We start from the raw sequence: 26,582 nt of genomic DNA on the forward strand, positions 1-26,582 counted from the left end.
AGTAAGGTGAGAGAGAGACAGACAGTAGGACAGCTGAGAGAGAGACAGTGTAGGAGAGACAGACAGTAGGACAGCTGAGAGAGAGACAGTGTAGGAGAGACAGACAGTAGGAGGGTTGGGAATCGCTGATCTACACAGTTTGCTCATTCTAAACTAATGTTTGGCCTGTTAGAGGAAAGTTCACAGGGTCATCAAAATCAATCGGTGGGAGTGTGAGAGAGTGTGTGTGTGTGTGTGTGTGTGTGTGTGTGTGTGTGTGTGTGTGTGTGTGTGTGTGTGTGTGTGTGTGTGTGTGTGTGTGTGTGTGTGTGTGTGTGTGTGTGTGTGTGTGTGTGTGTGTGTGTGTGTGTGTGTGTGTGTGTGCTGACTTTCCATGCTGTTGGCAATGGTAACCAAGGCAACTACGCATCTTCGTAAAAATCTATCCACAACATCATAACAATAGCTTCTATTTTTATGAATCCAATCATTCACCTTAACCTCAGCAGATGAAACTTGCCTCATTTGAAAACTTTTTATTGTTTGAGTAAAAGTATTGTTCATTTAACCCATTTCCTGCCATACACGCATAAAGTCGTTCTATGAAAAAAATTAGGCGCGCTGTTTTAGGCACCGTAACACAGCTCTGGGATGATCCATCGTCACTCAGAGAAGAAGTATGTGGATGTGACATCATTCCAAAAAACGTCACTTGCAAATGCAGTTCGCTGGGCTCATTCAAAACAGCCCTAAAAACTCATCTTTCTGGAGGCCAAAAGAGGAGCTAGTACCAGTTTCCCTGTAGACAGACAACCCCCCCGCCTCCCCTTTTTTTATATATATATATATATTTTTTTCATGCTTTTTAGCGGTGCCAGCCGCTCTACTCTTGACTATGTCCGTCCGTATGTCCGTTTGTCCGTTTGTCCGTTTGTCCGTTTGAGCCCGGATGTCCGTTTGAGCACGGGCTTTAAACAGCTATAACTCCAGTTCGCAGCATGCCAGCAAGTCCAAATTTGGTATGTGGACTTACACCACCAATTGGGACGAGCATTGATTGCTGAAGCCCCGCCCCGCCCTATTATAGCGCCACCAGGAGGCCACTGTGTCCGTTTGAGCACGGGCTTTAAACAGCTATAACTCCAGTTCGCAGCATGCCAGCAAGTCCAAATTTGGTATGTGGACTTACACCACCAATTGGGACGAGCATTGATTGCTGAAGCCCCGCCCCGCCCTATTATAGCGCCACCAGGAGGCCACTGGCTTTAAACAGCGCTTTACACAGCTATAACTCCAGTTCGCAGCATGCCAGCAAGTCCCAATTTGGTATGTGGACTTAGACCACCAATAGGGACGAGCATTGATTGCTGAAGCCCCGCCCCGCCCTATTATAGCGCCACCAGGAGGCCACTGGCTTTAAACAGCTATAACTCCAGCTTGCAGCATATGCCACCAAGTCCAACTAATACCACCAATAGGGACCAACTGTAATTACATAAGCCCCGCCCCCTCTGTCTTCCCATTGGCTGGGCTTTAAACAGCCATAACTCCAGTTCACAGCATGCTACTGAGTACAAATTTGGTACGTGGACTCAGACCACCAATAGGGACGAACTGAAATGTAGTAAGCCCCGCCCCCTCTGTCTTCCTATTGGCTGGGCATTAAACAGCCATAAGTCCACTTTGCAGCATGCTACCAAATACACATTTACCACGTGAACTTAGACCACCAATAGGGACAAGCTGTAATTGCTGAAGCCCTGCCCCCTCTGTATTGTCATTGGCTGGGCTACAAACAGCCATAACTCCAGTTTGCAGCATGCCACCAAGTCCAAATTTGGTATGTGGACTTACACCACCAATAGGGACGAGCATTAATTGCTGAAGCCCCGCCCCGCCCTATTATAGCGCCACCAGGAGGCCACTCATCAAAGGCACCGCTTCCTTCACACAGGGTGGGATTTTTTTTGTACATAGTGATATTTTTTTTCCTCTGTATTTTTATGTGATATTTGAACTGTTTGGTTGCTACTATATATGTCTATGAAATTAATTCAAGGACCCCAACGGAAACAAGTCCGCAAGGACCTTTTTGGTCAGACCTTTTAGACAAAAGTATTATGAATGTGTTGTTTTACATTCTTTTGCCTAATAAAAAATTCAATCAATCAATCAATCAATAACGAAAAAACATCACATGGATGCACCTGGGACGTATCATCAGTGTTGTAGCCTATAGGGTCATAGGATGTTTCGGGTCACCCTCGCCCAGGTGACCCAGCCAGGGTTGATCAAGCCCCGTCCCAGGTAGCTACCCACGGTCAGTCCTAAATAGGGAAAGACAGGGCCACTCAATACGCTTGTCCGAAACTACTCTGCCAGGAATGGGGGAGAGGAATTGCTAGTATGTGGAGGGGCTAGGCCCTGTGGATGGCCTCCTGGCCGGGCTCCTCCTCCGTCTCACCAGGTCCAGGACCTGTGCGTTGCACCAGACTCCCCCGCTCCAAACATTTCATTCTGGTGTGATGGTGTCTTGGCCCGTGGTGGTACTGCAGGCTCCACTTGCGGCTTGCTTGAATGGCCCTCCTAAAGGCCTCACCGTGGATTTGTTGGGCTTCTTCCTCACGGAAGACACAGACTGGGGCGCCAATCCAAACTGCTCCCGGATGCCGTCTACATTCCGGCTGTCACCCGTCTTTCCGGTGGTCACCAATCTATTCCTGGTTGTCACGTAGTCTATAAATTCCTATGAGCCACTATAAATAGAATAACTATAACGAAAAAACATCACATGGATGCACCTGGGACGTATCATCAGTGTTGTAGCCTGGGGTCATAGGATGTTTCGGGTCTCGCAACATACACCCTCGCCCAGGTGACACAGCCAGGGTTGATCAAGCCCCGACTTACAATCAATCACTTCCACCCGCCCTGACTATGGGATTTTCAGAAAAACAGCTGTAACTCAGTTGCTGCTTTTTTGCATTGAAAACCACTGTTTCCAGCGGGGCCACAGCCCAAAAATGGTGGATCGCGGTTGGAATGTTGTGGTTCGTCTGAATACACAGATCCCTCCACTTACCCCTTCCCTCCGCCTTTTTAGTTTTTTTTGGAACACGTCGCCTCCACGGCGTTTCAAATATCGTCGGATGAAGGTAATTACGCTGCCAAGGGGATAACAAACGATGCTTAATACCTTGGCGGGTGATGTGTTAAAATAATGATGAGTCAAGTAGAAGTAAAAGTAGTCGCCCCCCAAAGAAGAATTACTTAAAGGACAACTTTGTTTTTTTACAACCAAGGTTTATGTTTTAGCTTGTAATTAAAGTAAATAAAAGTTTTTTCATTTACTGCTTTCTATAGTTTTAGCAATTTTCGCGATATTTTTTACAGTGGGCGGGGGCATTCTGTCCGGTGGCTAAATATGCCTTTATTACACAATAAAAAAGGTCCTGTGGTCTATGATGGCCAGATGTGAGTTATTGGGGGCTAGACGAGCTACTGTAAATAATAATAAAGAAAACACCGGGTTATTGTGTAAAAAAAGACATATTTAGCCACCGGACAGAATGCCCCCCGCCCACTGTAAAAAATATCGCGAAAATTGCTAAAACTATAGAATGCAGTAAATTGAAAGATTTTAACACTCACCTTTTATTTACTTTAATTACAATCTAAAACATAAACCTTGGTTGTAAAAAAACAAAGTTGTCCTTTAAGTAAGATTAAGAAAGTATGAAGGGAAATGATTAGTTAATTAATTCGATCTTATTGTTTAAACAAACAATAAAACAACATAATTGAAAAGTATAAATCATACATTTGGCCAATACAAATAAACAGCATACTGTAGGCTGACAAGACAATTAAACAAACGGAAACTTTAACGATCCTATAAGCTCACGTTTATAGATAATGTATTGTCGGTGAAGAGGTTTGCTGTGGATGGAAAAGAAAAGGAGGGGAGCAAGTACAGACCCCTGGGGGACCCCGGTCAACTAAGCTAAAGGCTGAGGAATGGGATTCAGATCTGATTTGTAAAAAATCTGTTTTGTTTTTTTTGCCGTTCAGATTGCATAAAGCATTGGTTCTCAAAGTGGGGTTCGGGGACCCCCAGGGGTCCTTAAGGGGGTTTCCACAGGGTCCCCAGTAAAATGTGTTAATATAGCATCACAATAATTTTAACCTTTTATACTTCAAAAAATAGCAGATCTACAAGCTCATAGCGCGGCACCGAGTGCCACGCTATGAGCTTGTAGATCTGCTATTTTTGAAAAATCATGAACATGTGTGCAAACCTTTGAAAATGTATACATTTTTCAAGTGAACATGTGTAACTCATATCTTTGCTTCTGGGGGGGGTCCCTGGAACAAAACATTTGAGATGGGGGGGGTCCGCGGCCAAATGCATGTACATTTTGGGGGTTCTTGATATGAAAAAGTTTGAGAACCTCTGACATAACCAATCTGAGTCCAATCTGTCGGAGTCGGAAATCAGATTTGGAATTCATTTTAAACCATTTCCCATCAAACAAACAGAAAAATACAAATGTTTAACAACATAACCACACCGTTACACACATTACAAATGAAAAGTGATGGGAAAAATCAGCTGACAAGACCAAGACAATCATCCATGAGCGATCCAATGGCAAAAAATTACATTTCTATCCACTGTTGTTCCCACAATCTTAAGCCGGATCTCATCACCTTGCTGGATCACATTGTCCTCATCAACAGTCTTATATAGTAAGGGGGGGTTGGAGTTGGGGTCAAGCTCCATTTGTGAGGGAATGGAATGACCAGAGATGGAAACAAAGACATGATGGGACAGCCCAACCTTGTTAACCTGAGCGACCACAGCATCCACTATACTTCCCCCTTAACACGTTAAAACAGGGAACGCATCCGTGTAACCAGTTTAACCAGATCTACAGATATAGAATAGCAGATCTACACGCTCATAGCGTGGCGCTAGCTTGTATATCTGCTATTTTTGAAAAGATTGTGAAAATGTGTGCACATCTTTGAATATCCGGTTCTCCTCAGTGGCTGGAGCAATTGACCATTACCATGTGCACAGAACAGTGTGGCCCGTTTTTCGCTTTCCCCACAGGTCAGCTTGTTTATTAGCGTTTTTGTGTTCGCTGGCTCCCGGGTTGCCAAATCATGTGCGCATATCCCCCCACGGGTATAGTCTAGTTTCTTTAAAGCGAACAAAACTCAAATATTTACTTCTGGGGGTCCCTGGAAAAACATATTTTGAGATGGGGGTCCGCTGCCAAATACATAATTTTGGGTTGTTCCTTGACATGAAAACAGTTGGAGCACCACTGATACGCTAACATACGATTTTTCAGAAAACTGTTAGAATTTAGAAGACATTTTTGTAGAAACGAAACCTCAGGTCTGTATGGGTTAAATGGGAGGAAGACAATGGCCTTGTGTTTGACCAACCCTCTCCCTGTCCCAGATCTGATTCTCTATCCAGATTGGAGACTTTGGATTCTTCTTCTTATCTCTCTACTCTTACCTGTTCCTCTCCTGTGTTTCACTCTGTGTTACTGCTGCCACACCCCACTAACCCCACAGGGCTCAATAAAGGTTGATCTTATCTTATATCTCAGCAGTATAACAGTGGCATCATAAATACTACCATATGAACATGACTCACAAGTAAAAGTCCTGTATTTACTTTACTTAAACTGCCAAATTAAAAGTACTAAACCTTTTTTTTAAAGGTAGGGTAAGTGATATTTTTTGGTTAAAACAAAAAGTATTTTGTTAAAAGGTTAAAGCACTATATTGTGATAGTAATCATTGCTATAGAGTGTTTGTTCAGTAACAGGAGTCTCCCTGTCTCTCCAGCTCTTTAATAAACAGACAATACATTTTTCGGTAGGTGTCAAAATCTCAGCCAATCAGGAGAAAGTACCCATTTTAAGCTTCATTTGTATAGTGTTCCAGTTCCAATTTTTCTGCTCATTTCTTAGTGTCATCACTTCCAATTCCACTTGTTTAATCTATATCCTGATTGAGCTCTCTATCCTGATTGGATAAAACTGGAAATGAAACTGAAACTGAAACGAAAATGCATTTTCTGTTTTATAAAGAGCTGGAGAGACAAGGAGACTCCTTTTACTGAACAAACACTCTATAGCAATGAATACTATCAGAATATAGAGCTATTTAACACTTATTTTAACCACAGAAAATCACTTACCCTACCTTTAAATTTAGGGAAATATGTGAACTACAATCTCAAAAAGCATTGAGCTTGTAGATCTGCTATTTTCAAATAGACAGAGTACATAGCTCAATTGATTAATGTACAGTATATGTTATAATAAGTAAATAAGTACTCATGTAAATGATCTGCAAAGTAAATGACAACTAAATCTGTCATATAAATGTAGTGGAGTCAAAAGTACATTTACCTTTCTGAGATGTAATGGAGTACAAGCATCAACTAAAGTATCAACAAAAATAAATATCTCACGTAAAGTAAAAGTATCTTGAAATTGTACTCAACTTGCACTTGAGTAAATGTACTTAACCCATTAAGACCTGGAACGCATCTGTGTCATTTTAGGTTTCTTTGGCTATTCAAAAATAGCAGATCTACAAGCTCATAGCGCGGCACCGAGTGCCGCGCTATGAGCTTGTAGATCTGTTATTTTTGAAAAATCGTGAAAATGTGTGAAAATCTTTGAATGTATATATTATTATTATATTATTAAACCGAACATTTGTTACTCATATCTTTGCTTCTGGGGGGGTCCCTGGAACAAAATATTTTGAGATGGGGGGTCTGCGGCCAAATACATACAATACATTTTGGGGGTCCTTGACATGAAAAAGTTTGAGAACCACTGAATTGAAGTATCAAGAAAAGGAAATATCTCGGGTAAAGTAAAAGTGAAATTGTACTCAACTTGAGTAAATGTACTTAGATACTTCCCACCATCTCAGTAGCAGTTTGAAGAGCAGTGGAGAAAGAGGGTTGGGTTGGGTAAGAGATAGGAGATAGGGGGGTTGGGTTCGGGCGGGGCGGGTTGGACTTTACGGCCCTCCGTAAAGCTTTTATCCCATCCAGGAAGTGGAAAATTATTTCCCTGACGATAAGGAAGTGAGCGCTGAGAGAAATGTGCTTATGAAGCCCAGACACATCGTAAAGTCTGCTCATCAACTCATAAAGACAAGAAGCTATCAAACCTATACAAGCCCTGTGGTGAGAGAAGCATGCTCTCTCTCTCTGTGTGTGTGTGTGTGTGTGTGTGTGTGTGTGTGTGTGTGTGTGTGTGTGTGTGTGTGTGTGTGTGTGTGTGTGTGTGTGTGTGTGTGTGTGTGTGTGTGTGTGTGTGTCAATATCTATCTATCTATTTATCTATCTATCTATGTGCTGTGAATGATTTTTGCAATGATTTCGATCAATATTGAGATCATATTTTTTTTTTATCGTGATTATTGGAGTTTAGTGAAAAAATATATTTTTCACAGAAAAAAAACTCTTGCTTTCACATGCATGTTACTACTGTATATTCCTGCTAATAAAATGGCTCCTGATTATTTACCTATCTGCTGTAAATTCTGTGCATCTCAGAATGAATACCAAATCATAACATAGCTGCCATTCCTGCTATTTAGCAGTGGTGTAAAAAAGCACTCACACCCGGGCCGTTTACTTAAGTAAAAGTATCAATACTGCAATGTAGAAATACTCTGTTACAAGTAAAAGTCAAGAATTAAAAAAATTACTTGAGTCAAAGCACAAAGGTATTGGTATCAAAATGTACTTAAAGTACCAAAAGTAGGAAGTACTCATTATGCAGAATGTCCCATTTAACAAGTTTTCAAATGTATAAAAATCATTTGAAAATAGCAGATCTGCAAGCTCACAATGCGTCGCATCGCGACACATTGTGAGCTTGTAGATCGGCTATTTTCAAATGGCCGAAATGTATATAGGGCTGAAGTGGTTAATGTATGTTTTGTTATAATAATCAAAATCTACAAAGTAACTAGAAACTAAAGTTTTAAAATAAATGTAGTGGAGTAAAAGTACTATATCTTCCTCTGAGATGTAGTGGAGTAGAAATAAAAGTACTGAAAATTGGAAATACTAAAGTAAAGTAAAAAAAAAAGTACCTCAGAATTGTACTTAAGTACTGTACTTAAGTAAATGCACTTAGTTACTTTCCACCACTGCTATTTTAGCACATCAATACATGTAAACAATCAGACGATCAGATGCTCATTTAATTGTAGGTATAGAATAGACTCAAAATGGTCATGGTGAATAAACGTGTTTAATTGAGCTGTAAGTGTCCTCTCCACAGCTCCATGTGTCACCATGTGGAGAAGTGGCTGAACTGGGACCAGTTAAAAGAGACACTGGAACTCTTATTAACACTTTAAGACCGGGAACGCATCTGCGTGTCATTTTAGATTTCTTTGGGCTATTCAAAAATAGGAGGGGAGCAAGTACAGACCCCTGTTAACTAAGCTAAAGGCTAAGGAATGTGATTCAAATCTGATCTGTAGAAAAATCTGTTTGTTTTTTGGCCGTTCAGATTGCATAAAGCATTGGTTCTCAAAGTGGGGTCCGGGGACCCCCAGGGGTCCTTAGGGGGGTTCCAGGGGGTCCCGAGCAAAATGTGTTAATATGGCATCACAATAATTTTAACCTTTGGCTATTCAAAAATAGCAGATCTACGAGCTCATAGCGTGGCACCGAGTGCCACGCTACGAGCTTGTAGATCTGCTATTTTTGAAAAAACATGAAAATGTGTGCAAATCTTTGAATAGATATATTTTTTAAAGCAAACGTTTTTAACTCAAATCTTTGCTTCTGGGGGGTCCCTGGAACAAAACATTTTCAGGTGGCCAAATACATATGATTTTGGGGGGTCCTTGACATGAAAAAGTTTGAGAACCACTGATATCATAGCAACATACGTTTTTGCAGAAAACTGCTAGGATTTAGAAGACATTTTGGAGAACGGGAACCTTCAGGCCTTACTGGGTTAACCCTTTAAGACCTGGAACGCATCTGTGTCACTTTAGATTTCTTTGGCTATTCAAAAATAGCAGATATACAAGCTCATAGCGCGGCACCGAGTGCCGCGCTATGATCTTGTAGATCTGCTATTTTTGAAAAATCTTGACTTTTTTTTTTCCTTTCCCAAAAACTGTTAGGATTTAGATTTTTTTTTTAAAGAATCGCCTCAGGCCTTACGGGGTTAAACCAGTATGGATCCATGAGAGACCGCTGGCCCCCGCTTCATTAAAACCATCCATCTGTGTGGAGGACAAGCAGCCCAGTAGGACACCACACACACAAACGCACGCACGCACGCACACACACACACACACACACACACACACACACACACACACACACACACACACACACACACACACACACACACACACACACACACACACACACACACACACACACACACACACACACACACACACACACACACACACACACACACACACAGAGAGAGGGAGATGGCTGACAATACAGTTGATTTAGCGGGGTTTCCCAGGGGCTGGTCCAGGGGTGTTCACACACTCTTTAGCTTCAGCCTTCGACACCCAAAAGACAAATGTGAAGGTCTCTCTCTCCCCAGGGAGGGAAAATAGCCGAGCTACAAGCTCACGCCCAAACTCAAAACCAACCTAAAAGAATGGCTGACCTTAAAACACCACTGAGCATAGTTTCACTCCTGACACCTTGGTAGTAACCCCCCCCCCCCTTTCTCTGTAAATATACCTTATGATGCTACTGAGTTCTATTCAGTGGTGGAAAAAGTACTAGAATTATATACTTGAGTAAAAGTATCAATAGTGCAATACTCTGTTACAAGTAAACGTCCAGAATACAAAATGCACTTGAGTAAAAGTACAAAAGTATTGGCATCAAAATGTACTTAAAGTACCAAAAGTAAAAGTACAAAAATGTTTTGAAAATAGCAGATCTACAAGCTCGCGATGCAACGCGTTGTGAGCTTGTAGATCTGCTATTTTCAAATAGCCTCGGTATAAAATAGGGCTAAAGAAGTGGTTAATGTATGTTTTATAATGTAATAATTTATATCTGAAAAGTAACTAGTAACTCAAAGTTTTCAAATAATTGTAGTGGAGTAAAAGTACAATATTTGACTCTGAGATGTAGCGGAGTAGAAGGAAAAGTGGGAAATTGGAAATACTCAAGTGAATACCACAAATGGTTTTATTCCTATATGTTTTGTATTGTATTGTATTGTATTATACTAGAGGGTCGGGGCGCTGCGCGCCCCTCCCCCCTATCCGCTGCGCGGTGCTTTGTGTTTGTTGGTCTCTATAATATATAAAGCCATAATAGGAGATGTTCCCAATGGAGCTATGCCCAAATATGGAGTGTGTTGTCTGACCTCACTTGGGTCTCGTTGGGCGGTTATATAAAGCCATAATAGGAGATGTTCCCAATGGAGCTATGCCCAAATATGGAGTGTGTTGTCTGACCTCACTTGGGTCTCGTTGGGCGGTGGTCGGCGATGACGCTAAGGAACAACATGGCCGACTGTAATGTTGTGAGTTTGTGTTGGCCGCAATTAATTATGCTGCGAGGGGGCAGATGTGTGCTGAGCAGTATGAAGTGGCCTACAGACTGCGTGTAGTAATTCTGCACGTTGTGGCGTGTCTTGTTAGTGACATTGATATGTTGTTTTTGTGTTTAGTCCCACACAGTGGCAGTTTTTTTGGGGGGGTTTTGGGTTTAGAAATGTATTATAGGATGCATTACTGATGAATTGAGTACAATGGAAACAAGCCACCCGGGGCTTATTGTGTTATGGTTTTAGCAAAACCTTTGACTGCACTGGCCAGGTCCACGAAAACAAGCCCAAAAGAAGCGACTCTAGGCTACATGAGCACACAGACACACAGACACACACACACACACACACACACACACACACACACACACACACACACACACACACACACACACACACACACACACACACACACACACACACACACACACAGCTATATGAAAACAGCAGATCTACAAGCTCACAACGTGGTGCGAATGCGACACATTGTAAGCTTGTAGATCTGCCATTTTCAAGACGATCTTGAAAATGAAATGTCTTTGAAAATATTTTAAATACTGTACACGAATCTTGTATGGCACAACATATTTTCAGATGGGGGGAAATGTTTAAGAACCACCGATTTAAACACTAGGAAGCAAGCCAAGCCCAAACAAAACACTTCAGTAACGAGCCCAAAAAAAACCAACCCACAAATACCAATATTTACGAGACTGAACATAAAAACAAGCCCAAAGTCGCTTATAATAAGCACACTTGGCAACAATGCCCTCCAGATGGACATGTCAACAGGCATTATTGATGTGACTCAAACGGTGTAATTTCATCAGAATGGTGTGTGTGATGATGAGTGAGTGAACACACACTATGGCTGAAACACTGTGAGATAGCTGTTTGAACTCGCTTGTGTTGCTGCAATAGACAGCAGCAACAGATGGGACCTCTTTCTAAAACCTGCAGGACATTTCCACACACACACACACACACACACACACACACACACACACACACACACACACACACACACACACACACACACACACACACACACACACACACACACACAGAAACCCAGTGATTATGTTTTTATAGAGTAGCCATGCCATAATATACAGTATTTATTCTGTGGCGTCATGCTGTAAAATAAACCTATTTATAACTGAGCCAAGATTCACTGACTGACTGACTGACTGACTGACTGACTGTTTACTGCGTGCATGCGTGCGTGCGTGCGTGCGTGCGTATCTGTCTGTCTGTCTGTCTGACTGACTAAATTACTGACTGACTGTTCACTGACTGACTAAATTACTGACTGACTGTTCACTGACTGACTAAATTACTGAATTACTGACTGTTTACTGACTGACTAAATTACTGACTGACTGTTCACTGACTGACTAAATTACTGACTGACTGTTCACTGACTGACTAAATTACTGAATTACTGACTGTTTACTGACTGACTAAATTACTGACTGACTGTTCACTGACTGACTAAATTACTGAATTACTGACTGTTTACTGACTGACTAAATTACTGACTGACTGTTCACTGACTGACTAAATTACTGAATTACTGACTGTTTACTGACTGACTAAATTACTGAATTACTGACTAAATTACTGAATTACTGACAAAATTACTGACTGACTGTTCACTGACTGACTAAATTACTGAATTACTGACAAAATTACTGAATTACTGACTAAATTACTGACTGACTGTTCACTGACTGACTAAATTACTGAATTGCTGACTAAAGTACTGAATTACTGACTAAATTACTGAATTACTGACTAAATTACTGAATTACTGACTAAATTACTGACTGACTGTTCACTGACTGACTAAATTACTGAATTGCTGACTAAATTACTGAATTACTGACTAAATTACTGAATTACTGACTAAATTACTGACTGACTGTTCACTGACTGACTAAATTACTAAATTACTGACTGACTGACTGACATTTACAGACAGAACGACTGTTTATTGTCCGCCTGAGTGCGTCTTGACCGACTGACCATTTACTGCCTGAATGACTGCTCACTGAATGGCTGTTTACAGGCTGACTGTGCGTATTGACTGACTGGCCCCCAGTGTAAGATATAGCACGACTGAAGCTCAAACTAATCACACAACCAATATCTATCACTGGCCAGCAGGGAGCTGTGTGTGTGTGTGTGTGTGTGTGTGTGTGTGTGTGTGTGTGTGTGTGTGTGTGTGTGTGTGTGTGTGTGTGTGTGTGTGTGTGTGTGTGTGTGTGTGTGTGAGAACAGATTAAAGGCGGTGTGAGGAGAGGGAGAGAGAGAGAGAAAGAGAGAGAGAGAGAGAGAGAGAGAGGACAGAAGATGAAATAAAAAAGGAGAGCAGTGAGGAAGAGGAGAAGTGCAACCAGGGTGACAAAACAGAGGAATGAGGAGACCGAGGCCGTGTGACATCACAGAGCTTTGTGATTGGTCGCTGAGCCTTTCCTCACACACACACACACACACACACACACACACACACACACACACACACACACACACACACACACACACACACACACACACACACACACACACACACACACACACACACACACACACACACACACACACACACACACACAGGTCCAGCATGGAAAAAAACGCTGTGCATGTTTTTTACGGTTTACTGCTAAACGGGAGTAAAAAAAACAAATGGGAAACAAATGGGAATCACTCTGGAGTAGTGTGGTTGTGTTTACCTGCAGAAACACATTGTCATCTTGCTGTTTTTTGTGTGTTTTCACTGTTTGTTTTGGTAGGCGGGGACGTTTTTGGGGCAAACCAAAACAAACCGTGAAAACAGGAAATAACAGCGAGAAGGCAATGTGTTTCTATAGGTAAACACCACCACACTATTCCAGTGTGTTTCTATAGGTAAACACCACCACACTATTCCAGTGTGTTTCTATAGGTAAACACCACCACACTACTCCAGTGTGTTTCTATAGGTAAACACCACCACACTATTCCAGTGGATGATAACTGCTGGTAAAGATGGAAATGATGGATAAAAACATGTATTTATTTATTGTTTTGTAATGTAAACACAGGGCAAAGTTACATACTATCCCTTTACGTATATAGAGTTTAAGTGGTTAAAAGGGCATTGCACACAATGTATCCAACTGAAGGCCTTTACAATGTGTCCACTGCAGTGTGGTGTAGTACAGTATGCACCAAGTTGCAGGACAAGCTATTCGATTGTTAAGACGTGACGTTGCGCCCCGCTAGAATAACTTCCGGGTCCAAGTGTTTTAATGTTAATAATAATAATGTTAAATCATAATAATAAATAAATACTTTGTACTTCTATGATATTAGCATTAAGACCCTTATTAACCCTCAATGGTTCATTTCTGAAAAAGGAGGTTATTGTAAAAAGATTTACGGGTTCCAACATGTTGTTTACAATGAAGAGTGGACGGCACTGGTGCCTTTTGGACCCGGACGTGACATCGGACTACAAAATTACGTCAGACTTAAGAACCGAATAGGCCAATTATTTGTTTACCAACATTGAGACCGGATGCACAGGTGATTGTTTCATACAATACATTCTCAACCTGTTGTTTCAGCCCTCTTGTGTGTTGGCTAGTGCTGCGCGCCCTAGCGAGACCAGACAGAATGGGTTTCATTTGCAACCAGTGTGATGTCGTATGTTAAGGGGTCTATTTATTGCAACTATGCAATAAATAACCAAAGACTTTAGAAGACATATTTGTATATTTGTTTATTATTAACCCATTTAGACCTGAGGCCGAATCTAAAAACGCCATCTAAATCCTGACCTAAGTTTTCTGAAAAACTTTACAAAAAATACAAAAAAGAACCCCAAGGCGGGCTCCTCTCTGGCTGGAAGAGCCAGTACAGGCCTATACAACAGCAGTGGCAACACAGAAATGTTTGGGGAGGATTAATTGGCATAAGGACTAAACAGGCTCTATGCACAGCAGCCATATTGGAAAGAAATTGGGCCTCTTCTTACTTCCTTCAAAGGTTGTTACCAATGATACTAATGAAGGCTCTGTTCTGGTCACTAGAAAAACTCCATTGTGTTTCCCAAATGGCCCCTTATGGTGGGTGTGTAACTCTGAGAGTGTACAAATGGAACCAAATGGACCCGTAAGGGTCCATTTGGTTCCATTTGTACACTCTCAGAGTTATGGGGGTCCTTGAAAATAAGACAACCACTATGCCACACTAAATGGAACAGAGCCTTAATTAGTATCATTGGTAACACCTGTGAAGGAAGTAAGGAAGGGGCCCAATTCATTCCCAATACGGCTGCTGTGCATAGAGCCTATTGGGACACACACACACACACACACACACACACACACACACACACACACAGCTCAGTGGCCTTGTGGTTAAGAGTGTCCGCCCTGAGACTGGGAGGTCGGGGGTTCAATCCCCAGCTGAGTCATACCAAGGACTATAAATACAGTATAGGGCCCGATGCCTCCCTGCTTGGCACTCAGCATTAAGGTTGGATTAGGGGTAAGTCCCTGAGACATATAGTGTCATGTCCAGAGGGTGTCCCTGAGACATATAGTGTCATGTCCAGAGGGTGTACTTGTTGTACATCAAGCTGGCGCTGCCTCTCGCTACGGTAACCGGAGATAGGCTCTTCCTCCTCCTGACCTCCTGACCTACGGGCCACATGGCTCAGGATCCCCCAGGTTCTTACCAGTGGGGGAAAAAGTACTCAAATGTTTTACTTAAGTAAGAGTGTCAATACTGCAATGTGGCAGTACTCTGTTACAAGTAAAAGTCCGGAATAAAAAATTGACTTGAGTAAAAGTACAAAAGTATTGGTATCAAAATGTACTTAAAGTACCAAAAGTAAAAGTAGTAAAATGTTTGAAAATAGCAGATCTACAAGCTCACAACGCGTCGCGATGCGACGCTTTGTGAGCTTGTAGATCTGCTATTTTCAAATAGCCTACGTTTAAAACAGGGCTAAAGTGGTTAATGTATGTTTTATAATGTATATCTGCAAAGTAACTAGCAACTAAAGTTTTCAAATAATTGTAGTGGAGTAAAAGTACAACATTTGCCTCTGAGATGTAGTGAGAGTAGAAGTAAAAGTACAGTCAATTGGAAATACTCCAGTAAAGTAAAAGTACCTCAAAATTGTACTTAAGTACAGTACTTGAGTAAATATACTTAGCTAATTTTACACCACTGCTACTTACTTACTTTACTTACTAAATTGGGAGGAAAAAGGGGGGTAAAAAATAATTGGCTCCTCTAAATGTAGCTAACTAACCCTAGAACAAAGATCAAACAGAGAGGGGGGGGGGGGGGGGGGAGAGTTTAACAGCAGGTGGGTGTTATTTGCGACGGAGGATCCTAACTGGCCCCTGCAGCAGTGCCTGGTTCAACCCTTCAATTAAAACACAACACCTGGATCAGTAGAGGTGAACAGCCCCAATCAGCCTCGGACGTACACACACACACACACACCACACACACACACACACACACGTTTGTATTTCTATACTTGTGAGGACATCAACATTTTAGGAAGCCGATTTTGTGATTGTTTTGTGTTTTTTTTTTGGGGCATTTTTAAACGCAAGTCTAAAGCCGGAAAATAGCCGATCTACAAGCTCACAACGTGTCGCGCTGCGACACGTTGTGAGCTTGTAGATCGGCTATTTTCCGGTGTTTGACATCGCCGCACAACTAAGTATAAAATGGGAAAAATCTACAACCGGTCCCCTAAACCTAACCTCTAAATGTCTGATCCTAATATTAACCCCAACCTGAATATCTTTCTAATTGTAAACGTATCTCTAAAAAATCTTTTTTCAACCATAAAATAACAATTTCTCTTGTGAGAACCAAGAAAATGGTCCTCACGACATCTATTTTGCATATTCTACTATACTTGTGGGGACGTTTGGTCCTCACAAGTATAGTCACACACACACACACACACACACACACACACACACACACACACACACACACACACACACACACACACACACACACACACACACACACACACACACACACACACACACACACACACACACCTCCCCATTACACCCGACTAAACACTCACTTTACACAGCATGCTGTTTTGGACTTTAAACACACACCTGTGTTACAGCAGACAGATATGTAGGGCAGCCAGCATCCTTCAGAACAAAACGCTTACATGAACAAACCCTCTTACTCCTCCCCGCTCTGCTGCAGCAGGCAGACTTAATAACGGACTGCAGGCCCTGGATGAGTGTGGGTGAAAGCTGCATTTAACCCTTTCACACCGAGAAGAACGCATGTGTGTCATTTTAAGATTTCTTTGGCTATTCAAAAATAGCAGATATACAAGCTCGTAGCGCGGCACCGAGTGCCGCGCTACGAGCTTGTAGATCTGCTATTTTTGAGCAGTGCAACCGCTCCTATAAGAGGGTTTAGGACCCATCCGTGGTGAAAGTTTTTCTTTCCGTCGTGAAAATGTGTCTTTCGCTGTGACGCCATGCTGTGGAAAACACGCCCATAGGCTAAAAAAAAAAAATCACACCCAGTGTGACGTGCTGTGATTGGCTAGCGATACACATGATGAAATTAACTTCAAACTTCGCAGACGCGCCGTGATTGGCTAGCGAGACGCATGATGAAATTAATAATAATGTAAAAAATGTAAGCACGTCACTTCGCAGGACGTGCTGTGATTGGCTATACTACCGAGATGCATGATGAAATAAATATCACCGCTCACTTCACACTGGGTGTGGTTTTTTTTCTCCATAGCGAACATTTTTAACTCTAATACAACTTCTGGGAGGTCCCTGGAACAAAATATTTTGAGATGGGGGTCCACGGCCAAAATTCATATTCATTTTGGGGGTCCTTGACATGAAAACGTTTGATTATAGCAACGTCATGTTCTTTTAAAAAAAAACTGTATTTAGAGGACATTTGTAGAATCCCCCAGAAGCAAAGATTTGAGTTACAAATGTTTGCTTTGAAAAAACATATATACACTCAAAGATTTGCTCAAATTTTCAAGATTTAAAAAAAGAAATAGCAGATCTACAAGCTCGTAGCGCGGCACTCGGTGCCGTGCTAAGAGCTTGTAGATCTGCTATTTTTAAATAGCCCAAAGAAACCTAAAAAAAATGACACAGATTCTTTCCCGGTATGAAAGGGTTAATGGACAGGCATTATGACACAGGCTAGCAGGAGAAAGGATGCTCCCACCAACCTGACCCCGATACTCACACTGCTTCCAAACAACACTCAGCACTCTCTGTTCCTATACTAGCTGAAGCAGGGGGTCTTCAATGTATTTTTTCAGGCCAAGGACCTCCTTAGCTGAGAGAGAGAGCGATGAAGCAGGGACTCCCACAACATACTCTTTTTCATAGATTTCATAGCTAGCTCAGACTTGTTTGACAGCATTAGCATCAGTGTTGTGTAAATTCCTGTTTGTTTACACATGACATCTTATTGTCATTGGGCTTTAGCAGTTAGATCAGTGGTGGCTCTTAAATAATAATGCCAATGTATTTTATTTGTGTTGCACTTTTCAGTCACAGGGAATCTACAGTGCTACATAGTTAAAACCATATATAGACTCCCCCCTGTCAGGTGATAAGAAGCGGCTTGCTAGCTCCTCAATGCATTGAAGGAGGCATGAGCTCAGTTCTGGGCTCTCCCTATGCTGGCAGAGGGAGAGTAGCGCCCAGGATTACATTGGCAATTGTTACTGGGTGAAAAAATGGGTTACAAAATTGTGCGATAAAAATGTAAAAACAACAACATATAATTCACGATAGGTTAAAAAAAACAGGGTTGAAAATGTCAAACACAAAAGGACATTTCTGACACAACAATTAACACAAAAGGGCCTTTCTAAATACAAAGGTCTTAACAGAGTCCAGGGTCTGAGGGGCCCTTACACCACTTGGAAGGCTGTTCCACAGGTACGGTGCAAGTGAGCAGAAGGCCTGGTCCTCCATGGGGGGGGAAGGCTTGGGGTCCAGGCCCAACCAACTGGACCCTTACAGTAACTCTGAGTAGGTACACATCGAACCAACAGGACCCTTACAGGTCTGTAACTCTGAGTGGGTACAAATGGAACCAACTGGACTCTTACAGGTCAGTAACTGAAAGTATACAAAAGAAACCAAATGGACCCTTACATGTCAGTAACTCAGAGTGTACAAAACTACAAATGGAACCAAATGGACCCTTATATGTCAGTAACTCTGAGAGTGTACAAATGGAACCAAATGGACCCTTACATGTCAGTAACTGAGATCATACACATGGAACCAAATGGACCCTTACAAGTCAGTAACTCATATACAAATGGAACCAAGGGGGGACCCTTACAAGTCAGTAACTCTGAGAGTGTACAAATGGAACCAAATGGACCCGTAAGGGTCCATTTGGTTCCATTTGTACACTCTCAGAGTTATAGGGGTCCTCGAATTTTAAAAGAGAGTGGTTCTCCGTAAGGGTCCATTTGGTTCCATTGTGCACACTCTCGGAGTTATGCGGGTCCTTGCAATGAAAAAAAGCTTGAGAATCACTGGGTTGAGACGACCAGTCCAGTGCAGTGCAGTCAGTCAGTAGGAGGAGGTTGCTTGGACCCAACCTGTGCATAGCACAGATTCTTTGCTCTCTCTGACTCACTGACAGGGAATTGTTTGTGGTGTTGCGCAACGGACCAGTTCAGCCACAAGAGAAGCGAGTCGAGACCCATTCCTATTGTGTGGTGTGTTGAGTCACTTCACACCACCACAACCACACGCATTATATATATACACCTAATTAACCTATTCTTATGACTGCTTCCTTCTGTATGCCTCTTGTATCGGCTGTGTGACGCCATGTGTGTGTGTGTGTGTGTGTGTGTGTGTGTGTGTGTGTGTGTGTGTGTGTGTGTGTGTGTGTGTGTGTGTGTGTGTGTGTGTGTGTGTGTGTGTGTGAGAGTGAGAGAGAGTTCTGTATTCCTCTCAAATACTCCATTCCCCTTCTTGCATTGGCTGCGTGATGCTAGACCTGTGTGTGTGTGTGTGTGTGTGTGTGTGTGTGTGTGTGTGTGTGTGTGTGTGTGTGTGTGTGTGTGTGTGTGTGTGTGTGTGTGTGAGAGAGAGAGAGTGTCTCTCTCCTTACAAATACATTTTATTCTACCTCTGTATTGGTTGTGTGATGCTTTTATGCGTGTGCATGCGCGCACACGCGTGTACAATGCATGCAACTTGAAAGAGAGAGAGTGTGTGTGTGTGTGTGTGTGTGTGTGTGTGTGTGTGTGTGTGTGTGTGTGTGTGTGTGTGTGTGTGTGTGTGTGTGTGTGTGTGTGTGTGTGTGTGTGTGTGTCTCAGAGAGAGATTCTCTCTTCTTACAAATACTTTTTTATTCTACCTATTTCTCTATTTATCATTGGTTGGTTGTGTGGTGCTTTTGTGAATGTCTGCATGTGTACGAGAGAGAGAGAGAGAGAGAGAGAGAGAGAGAGAGAGAGAGAGAGAGAGAGAGAGACAGAGAGAGAGAGAGAGAGAGAGAGTGTGAGAGAGAGAGAGACAGAGACAGAGACAGAGAGAGAGAGAGAGAGAGAGAGAGAGAGAGAGAGACAGAGAGACAGAGAGACAGAGAGACAGAGACAGAGAGAGACAGAGAGACAGAGAGAGAGAGAGAGAGACAGAGAGAGAGAGAGGAGATGCACCACCATATCTTGTTCCTCAACATTAAGCATCCTGGCATTGGCAGACCCAAACCCTGCGGTGCTTTGGCCCGGGGTTCGGCTTGGCCCGGGCTCGGCTCGGTTCGGGTGTCGGTCCCTTACCTTGTGTTGGTAGAGTTCCAGTAGACGACGTGTCTCTTGGCCAGGCCCACGGAGGAGAAGAACGCGTGCAGCAGGAGGAGAACCACAGCTCTCCTCCTCCACGCCGACAGCAGGGCTCCTGAGGAGGAGGAGGAGGTCCACGGATGCTCCATCATCATCATCATCAGCACCTCCTCTAGTCCAGCAGTCAGGCCAGGTGGCCTCTCTGCTCCTCTGGGGTCACAGAGGTCACACCGGGGGTCTGTGTGACAGCCAGACAGTGGAGGGAAAATGACTGATACTTTTATACATCTAGAAATACTCAGTTACGACAAGTAAAAGGTCCGGTATTTAAAATGTACTCGAGTAAAAGTACAAAAGTATTGGCATCAAAAGTAAAAGTATTCATTATGCAGAATGTCCCATTTCACAGCTTCAATAATATGTATTCACATCTTTTGAAAATAGCAGATCTACAAGCTCACAACGCGTCGCGATCTGCTATTTTCAAATGGCCCCAAAATGTATATTAGGGCTGAAGTGGTTAATGTATGTTTTGTAATAATAATCAAAATCTACAAAAGTAACTAAAGTTTTCAAATAATTGCAGTGGAGTAGAAGCACAACATTTGCCTCTGAGATGTAGTGGAGTAGAAGTAAAAATTACCTGGGAAATTGTACTCGAGTACAGTACTTGAGTAAATGAACTCCAGCACTGAGAGGATCAGGCAGGTCACACAGGGGGGGGTCTGTGTGTGACAGGTATAGAGGAGAGACCACCCTGGTCCCTGGGGGGTCCACAACGTCCAGATCCCTCCACAGAAAGTGTCCCACCCTGTGGCTCACTTTAGGATCGCTTATTATGATGATTAAAACGGTGGATCGATGTCAAAGCATTCTAACGCGTTATGTGTCAAAACAGAACACTACACAACTCCACGTCCACGAGGTTTGTCCCAGACAGTCCCACATGATGATGATGATGCGGGTTTAACGCACTTTACGCACCAAAAAACAGGCTTTAAATAACGCACTTTACGCACAAAACGACACGTCCGTATCCTTACTGTGTAATCCTCTGCAGCCAGGTTACATCCATGAGTTAATGAGTTAATGAAATGGTAAATCAATGCGGAGTGTGTGTGTGCGTGTGTGTCAGTGTTTTGGCAGCATATTACATTCAACAGGCTGTTTGTGAGTGAGTGTGTATGTGTGTGTGTGTGTGTGTGTGTGTGTGTGTGTGTGTGTGTGTGTGTGTGTGTGTGTGTGTGTGTGTGTGTGTGTGTGTGTGTGTGTGTGTGTGTGTGTGTGTGTGTGTGTGTGCGCACGCGAGGAGTTTCAGGAAGGGAGGGACCGAGAACTAGACGGCACAGGGGGGGGGGGCGGGGCAGGGGTGAACTTTGGACCAATGGGAGGAGAAGGGTGTGGATTTAAAATCATGTTTCCATCCAGCGCCGTGTAATAAGAGAGTTATGACACTAGCCTTGAGACTCCCATGTAAGAATGGAATGCAGAAGTGCTCTGTCTCGCTCAATGAGATAGTTCCAGTGTTTGGAACTATAGCCCATAGATCACAGCGTGACGTTACTCTCTCTTCTACACTCTGGTTCCATGTTATTTCGCTGCCTCGGTGCGCCGACTGGCGTGCTGTTCTACCACTGGCTGCTTCTCACACTTTATTTTAATGTCATCATTTTTTTTCCAAGGACCCCTAAGGACCCCTATTATAGGGGTCCTTGGTAAAAAAAAAAAAATAATAATAATGCATTAATATTTTTTTTTAAAGTATAAAAGTATAATATATCTATATATATCTAAACAAAAACAGTTATAGGGGCCCTATAATTCTGAAGTGCAATTTTGAAGTATTGTTTTTACTTTACTTGAGTATTTCCACTTTTCAATACTTTTACTTCTACTCCACTACATTTCAGAGGAAAATATTGTACTTTAACTACTTTTACTCCATTATAGTTATTTGAAAACATTAGTTACTACTGTAGTTAGTTTGGATATTTTGATTTTGATTAAAGAACATACATTAACCACTTCAGCTCTATATATATTTTGCCCGTTTGAAAATAGTCGATCTACAAGCCGATTCGATGCATTAATTGTGAGCTTGTATATCTGCTACTTTCCAAAGATTATTTTAAACATGTTATACATTTGAGAACTTGTGAAATGGGACATTCTGCATAATGAGTACTTTCTACTTTGGTCCTTTAAGTATATTTTGATACCAATACTTTTGTACTTTTACTCAAGTCAATTTTGAATTACGGACTTCTACTTGTAACAGAGTATTTCTATATTGCAGTATTGATACTTTTACTTGTAAGTCAAAAATGTGAGTACCTTTTCCACCTCATGTAATAGTATCTTTTGGAACCTCATCAAGGAACCCTGAGGGTCCCAGCTGGACCCCACATTGAGAATCACTCAAAGTGCAGAGTCTGCATTTAAAAATATAATACTAAAATGCTGTGATCCACTGAGACTTAATTGACTTAAAAATAGTGTAGGCCAAGTGATATGTTTTGGTAAAAAAAAAAAAAAGAAGGAGGAGGAAAAAAAACTGTTTTGTTTCAAAGTTAAAGAGGTGGTGCCATGGTTTTGCACTTTTTCTGTTTTTCAAGTGTCTATGAGGTTGATAGAACTTCATTAAGCCCCCTGGTGGTGTTTTTATGGTGTTTTATGTCTTCTCTGACTATTTTGAGTTTCTACCTGGAGGCTGAAACCTTGAGGGTCAAACGTGCCAATAGAAAAACAGCCATTTAATGACACAGTAAAAATATACCCTCCCCCTCATTATCATAACACAACAGGTGTGGGCATGAGGAGGAGGGACTAGGACAGGTGGGTGGTGCTAGGGTGGTGGAGGAGGTGCTAAGGTGAGAACCAGGTATACTTAATGAACTGGAGGCGTGTCCACATAAAACATAATTTTAACACTTTCTGTACACTTTTTTGAAAAAAATCTTCCTCCTAGTATAACCATAATACCCGATGATCATGTTTTAGGGGGGTCTTTAAAGCTCTCAATCATATAGCCTATGTTTGTTCAGTAACACAGCTAGATAGCTCCCTGTCTCTCCAGCTACATTTTGGGTCACCAATTCATCCAGTAAGGAAAGAGAATTGATTTATCAGCTGGAATTTGACAGTGTTCCAGATCCAATTTTGTCTACTTGTTTTCTTTCTTTAATAACTTCCAATTTCCCTCCTGACCTGTATCCTGTTGGTATCCCAACCTGAACATGTATTTTTCTTTTTAATAATTATTGTTGTTGTTGTTGTTATTATCATTATACACTTTGACACTAAGCCAGGAGGAGCCGGCTTATCTATCTATCTATCTATCTATCTATCTATCTATCTATCTATCTATCTATCTATCTATCTATCTATCTATCTATCTATCTATCTGTAATGTAGTCTACAGTGAGTTTGTAGTTCTCTATCTATTTGTAATGTAGTCTACAGTGAGTTTGTAGTTCTCTATCTATTTGTAATGTAGTCTACAGTGAGTTTGTAGTTCTCTATCTATTTGTAATGTAGTCTACAGTGAGTTTGTAGTTCTCTATCTATCTGTAATGTAGTCTACAGTGAGTTTGTAGTTCTCTTGCCCTCGTTCTGTCTGTAGTTGTTTGTTGCTGAAGACAGATGCAGGAGGTTGAGTAGCTCATCACACCTGCTTGTTTAGCAGCAAAGACCAGCTCAGCTTGTTACTGTGAAGGATGTTCTTCTCCAGCGGCGTGCGCGCACACGCACGCACCCAGATAATTGAATAGTAGTTTTTTACTGTCACCTGCAGAAAAGACATTTAGTGAGAGCATGTAGGCCTACTGCATACCGTCCCTGTCGGGTGGAAAGCTTGTAGCCTACGTCCAAAACTGTAACTTTTATCAGCAGTGGTGGAAGAAGTAGGCTACTCACACGTTTTACTTGAGTAAAAGTATCAATACCAAAAGTAACAATTGTTGAAATGGTCTGTTACAAGTACAAGTCCGGTATTCACAATTTACTTGAGTAAAAGTACAAATGTTTTGGCATCAAGATATACTTACGGTACCAAAAGTAAAAGTACGCTACTCATTATGCAGAATGTCCCATTTCACAAGTTTTCAGATGTATAAAATGTAATAAAATATTTAGAAAATAGCAGACAACGTGTGGCAAGTTGTGAGCTTGTAGATCGGCTATTCTCAAATTGCCAAAGCATATTTCTAGAGTCTGAAGTGGTTTCGTATTAATAATCAAAATCTACACAGTAACTAGTAACAAAAATGTTTTTTTTTAAATTTTGATTTAAAGGAATCAAAAAAAGAAATAAATGAAAAGTTGAAATCTGGAGGAGATACGAGGTTTCTGCCCGACAGCGACGATGTGCATGTGTGTCAGTGAGTGCATACTCGTGCCAGCAGCTATGTGCATGTGCGCACGCACGTCTGAGTCTGTGCAAATTAGCAGCAGGTGCATGCAAGTGAATGTGTGTTTGTGTGTGTGAGCCCTTGTGTGCATTTAGATAATGGTGTGTGTGCATGCGAGCGTGTGTGTGTGTGTGTGTGTGTGTGTGTGTGTGTGTGTGCGTGCGTGCGTGCGTGCGTGCGTGCGTGCGTGCGTGCGTGCGTGCGTGCGTGCGTGTGCGCGCGCGTGTGTGCACGCGTGCGTGTGTACGTGCGTGTGTGTACGTGCGTCCGTGCGTGCGTCCTCCCATCATCAGTCATTGAGACAGAGATAAGCAACACAGCTGCGGCTAATAACATAAAAAATGTGTGTGTCAGATGTACTCAAGGTGTATAAACATGCAAGCATTGACAGTAGTCAACAGTACTCAGTCAGTGCTTGCACATTGGCATAACTTTAGGGGGTTTGGGACATTAATAAAGTAAGTCACTGGTAACCTGCAACACACAAGGAGAGTTTGAAGTCCAACGGTCGTAACGTTGCCTGAGTTATGCTCAGGACAGCCATACAACACAGGATTTGTGAATGTATAGATATAAGAATACAGTAGATAGATATATCTCATGTCATAGGAAAACAAACTGATTGAGTACAGGATTGGTACGCTCAACTCACAAGACTTGGATTAATACAGATTCTTAAATATGCATAATGCGAGAAAAAAAAATGATTACAAAATGTGTTTAAATGATTTAAATAACATGTGGTTAAACTGTTCAACATGACATAATACAATCACACGTCATCACTACACAATTATTCTAATACTGAGCACAATACTCTCCTAAACGTAGAACATAATCATCATATAATATACTTAATACAAAAGGAAAAACTAAGTTGTGCGCAAGATGCAACAATAAAGTATAACCTTAACCGTACAAAAATAACATAATAATGAATAATACTGAAACAATAATGAAAAGTACACAGATAAAAAATCCAATGATCTGGACCCATGGAATCTTTACACTGCATTAAACAATTCAAGACCAATCCCTCATTTAGTCCTGTGGGGAATTCAGTCTGCAGAGAGTGAGTCCAATATGTTGACTTTTCATCATGGTTCCTAATGTTGCTCGTATGTTCGGAGACTCCGGTCCTCAGTTCTCTCTTGGCCTTGCCGACGAAGCAGAATCCACACGGACATTTCCAAAGATAAAGTACATACTTGGGTCGTCCTCCATGAGATCCTCCACCATACCTTTATCTTATTTTATTTTATTATTATTTTCTTTACCTGTGTGAGGGTGTAGGAAAGAGTCACCCTTAATCATGGCCCTACAGTTAACTCACTTATTACAGGCAAAGCTCTGGGGGTGTACGGTGGCCAAGAAATGCTGGGGTTGTATTATATGTATCATGTCTTACCAACCTAGTTGTTTGCTACAGGAATGCAGTGGTGTAAAGTAACTAAGTACATTTATTCAAGGGCTGTACTTAAAGGACGACTTTGCCACTTTTCAACATATCTTCATATAATAGGTCCTCACTAATGCTCATGATAAAATGGTAAAAACAAATTCTAATCAGTCTGTGTCTCAGAGGAGGGGTGTAGACAGTTCAGAAACCCAGTTCAGTTCAGGAATCCAAGCTAATAGAAACTGCAGGCTTTGTATTCCTGGAAAGTTGCAATGCAATAATAGATCCCATTGTTCTCGTGTTAATAAAAATCTGAATAAAAAATGTGTTATCTTTTT

At 41.8% G+C, this 26,582-nt stretch overlaps 1 protein-coding gene across 2 annotated transcripts in view; it reads right to left on the reverse strand.

Annotated features, from left to right (window-relative positions):
- Positions 1 to 21,541, reverse strand: part of efna4 (ephrin A4) — a 113,047-nt gene extending 91,506 nt beyond the window's left edge. For both annotated transcript variants that reach the window (XM_084051789.1, XM_084051790.1), the window contains exons 1-2: positions 21,080 to 21,541; positions 20,434 to 20,674 (exon numbers count right to left, since the gene is read on the reverse strand). In XM_084051789.1, coding sequence (XP_083907915.1) covers positions 20,434 to 20,597 — 164 coding nt within the window. In that variant the 5' untranslated portion in view covers positions 20,598 to 20,674; positions 21,080 to 21,541. The remainder of the gene's footprint in view (positions 1 to 20,433; positions 20,675 to 21,079) is intronic.
- Between the last annotated feature and the right edge of the window lie 5,041 nt (positions 21,542 to 26,582).

The sequence above is a fragment of the Gymnoscopelus microlampas genome (genome assembly GCF_963454915.1).
Source record: "Gymnoscopelus microlampas genome assembly, chromosome: 3".
Lineage (NCBI taxonomy): Eukaryota > Metazoa > Chordata > Actinopteri > Myctophiformes > Myctophidae > Gymnoscopelus > Gymnoscopelus microlampas.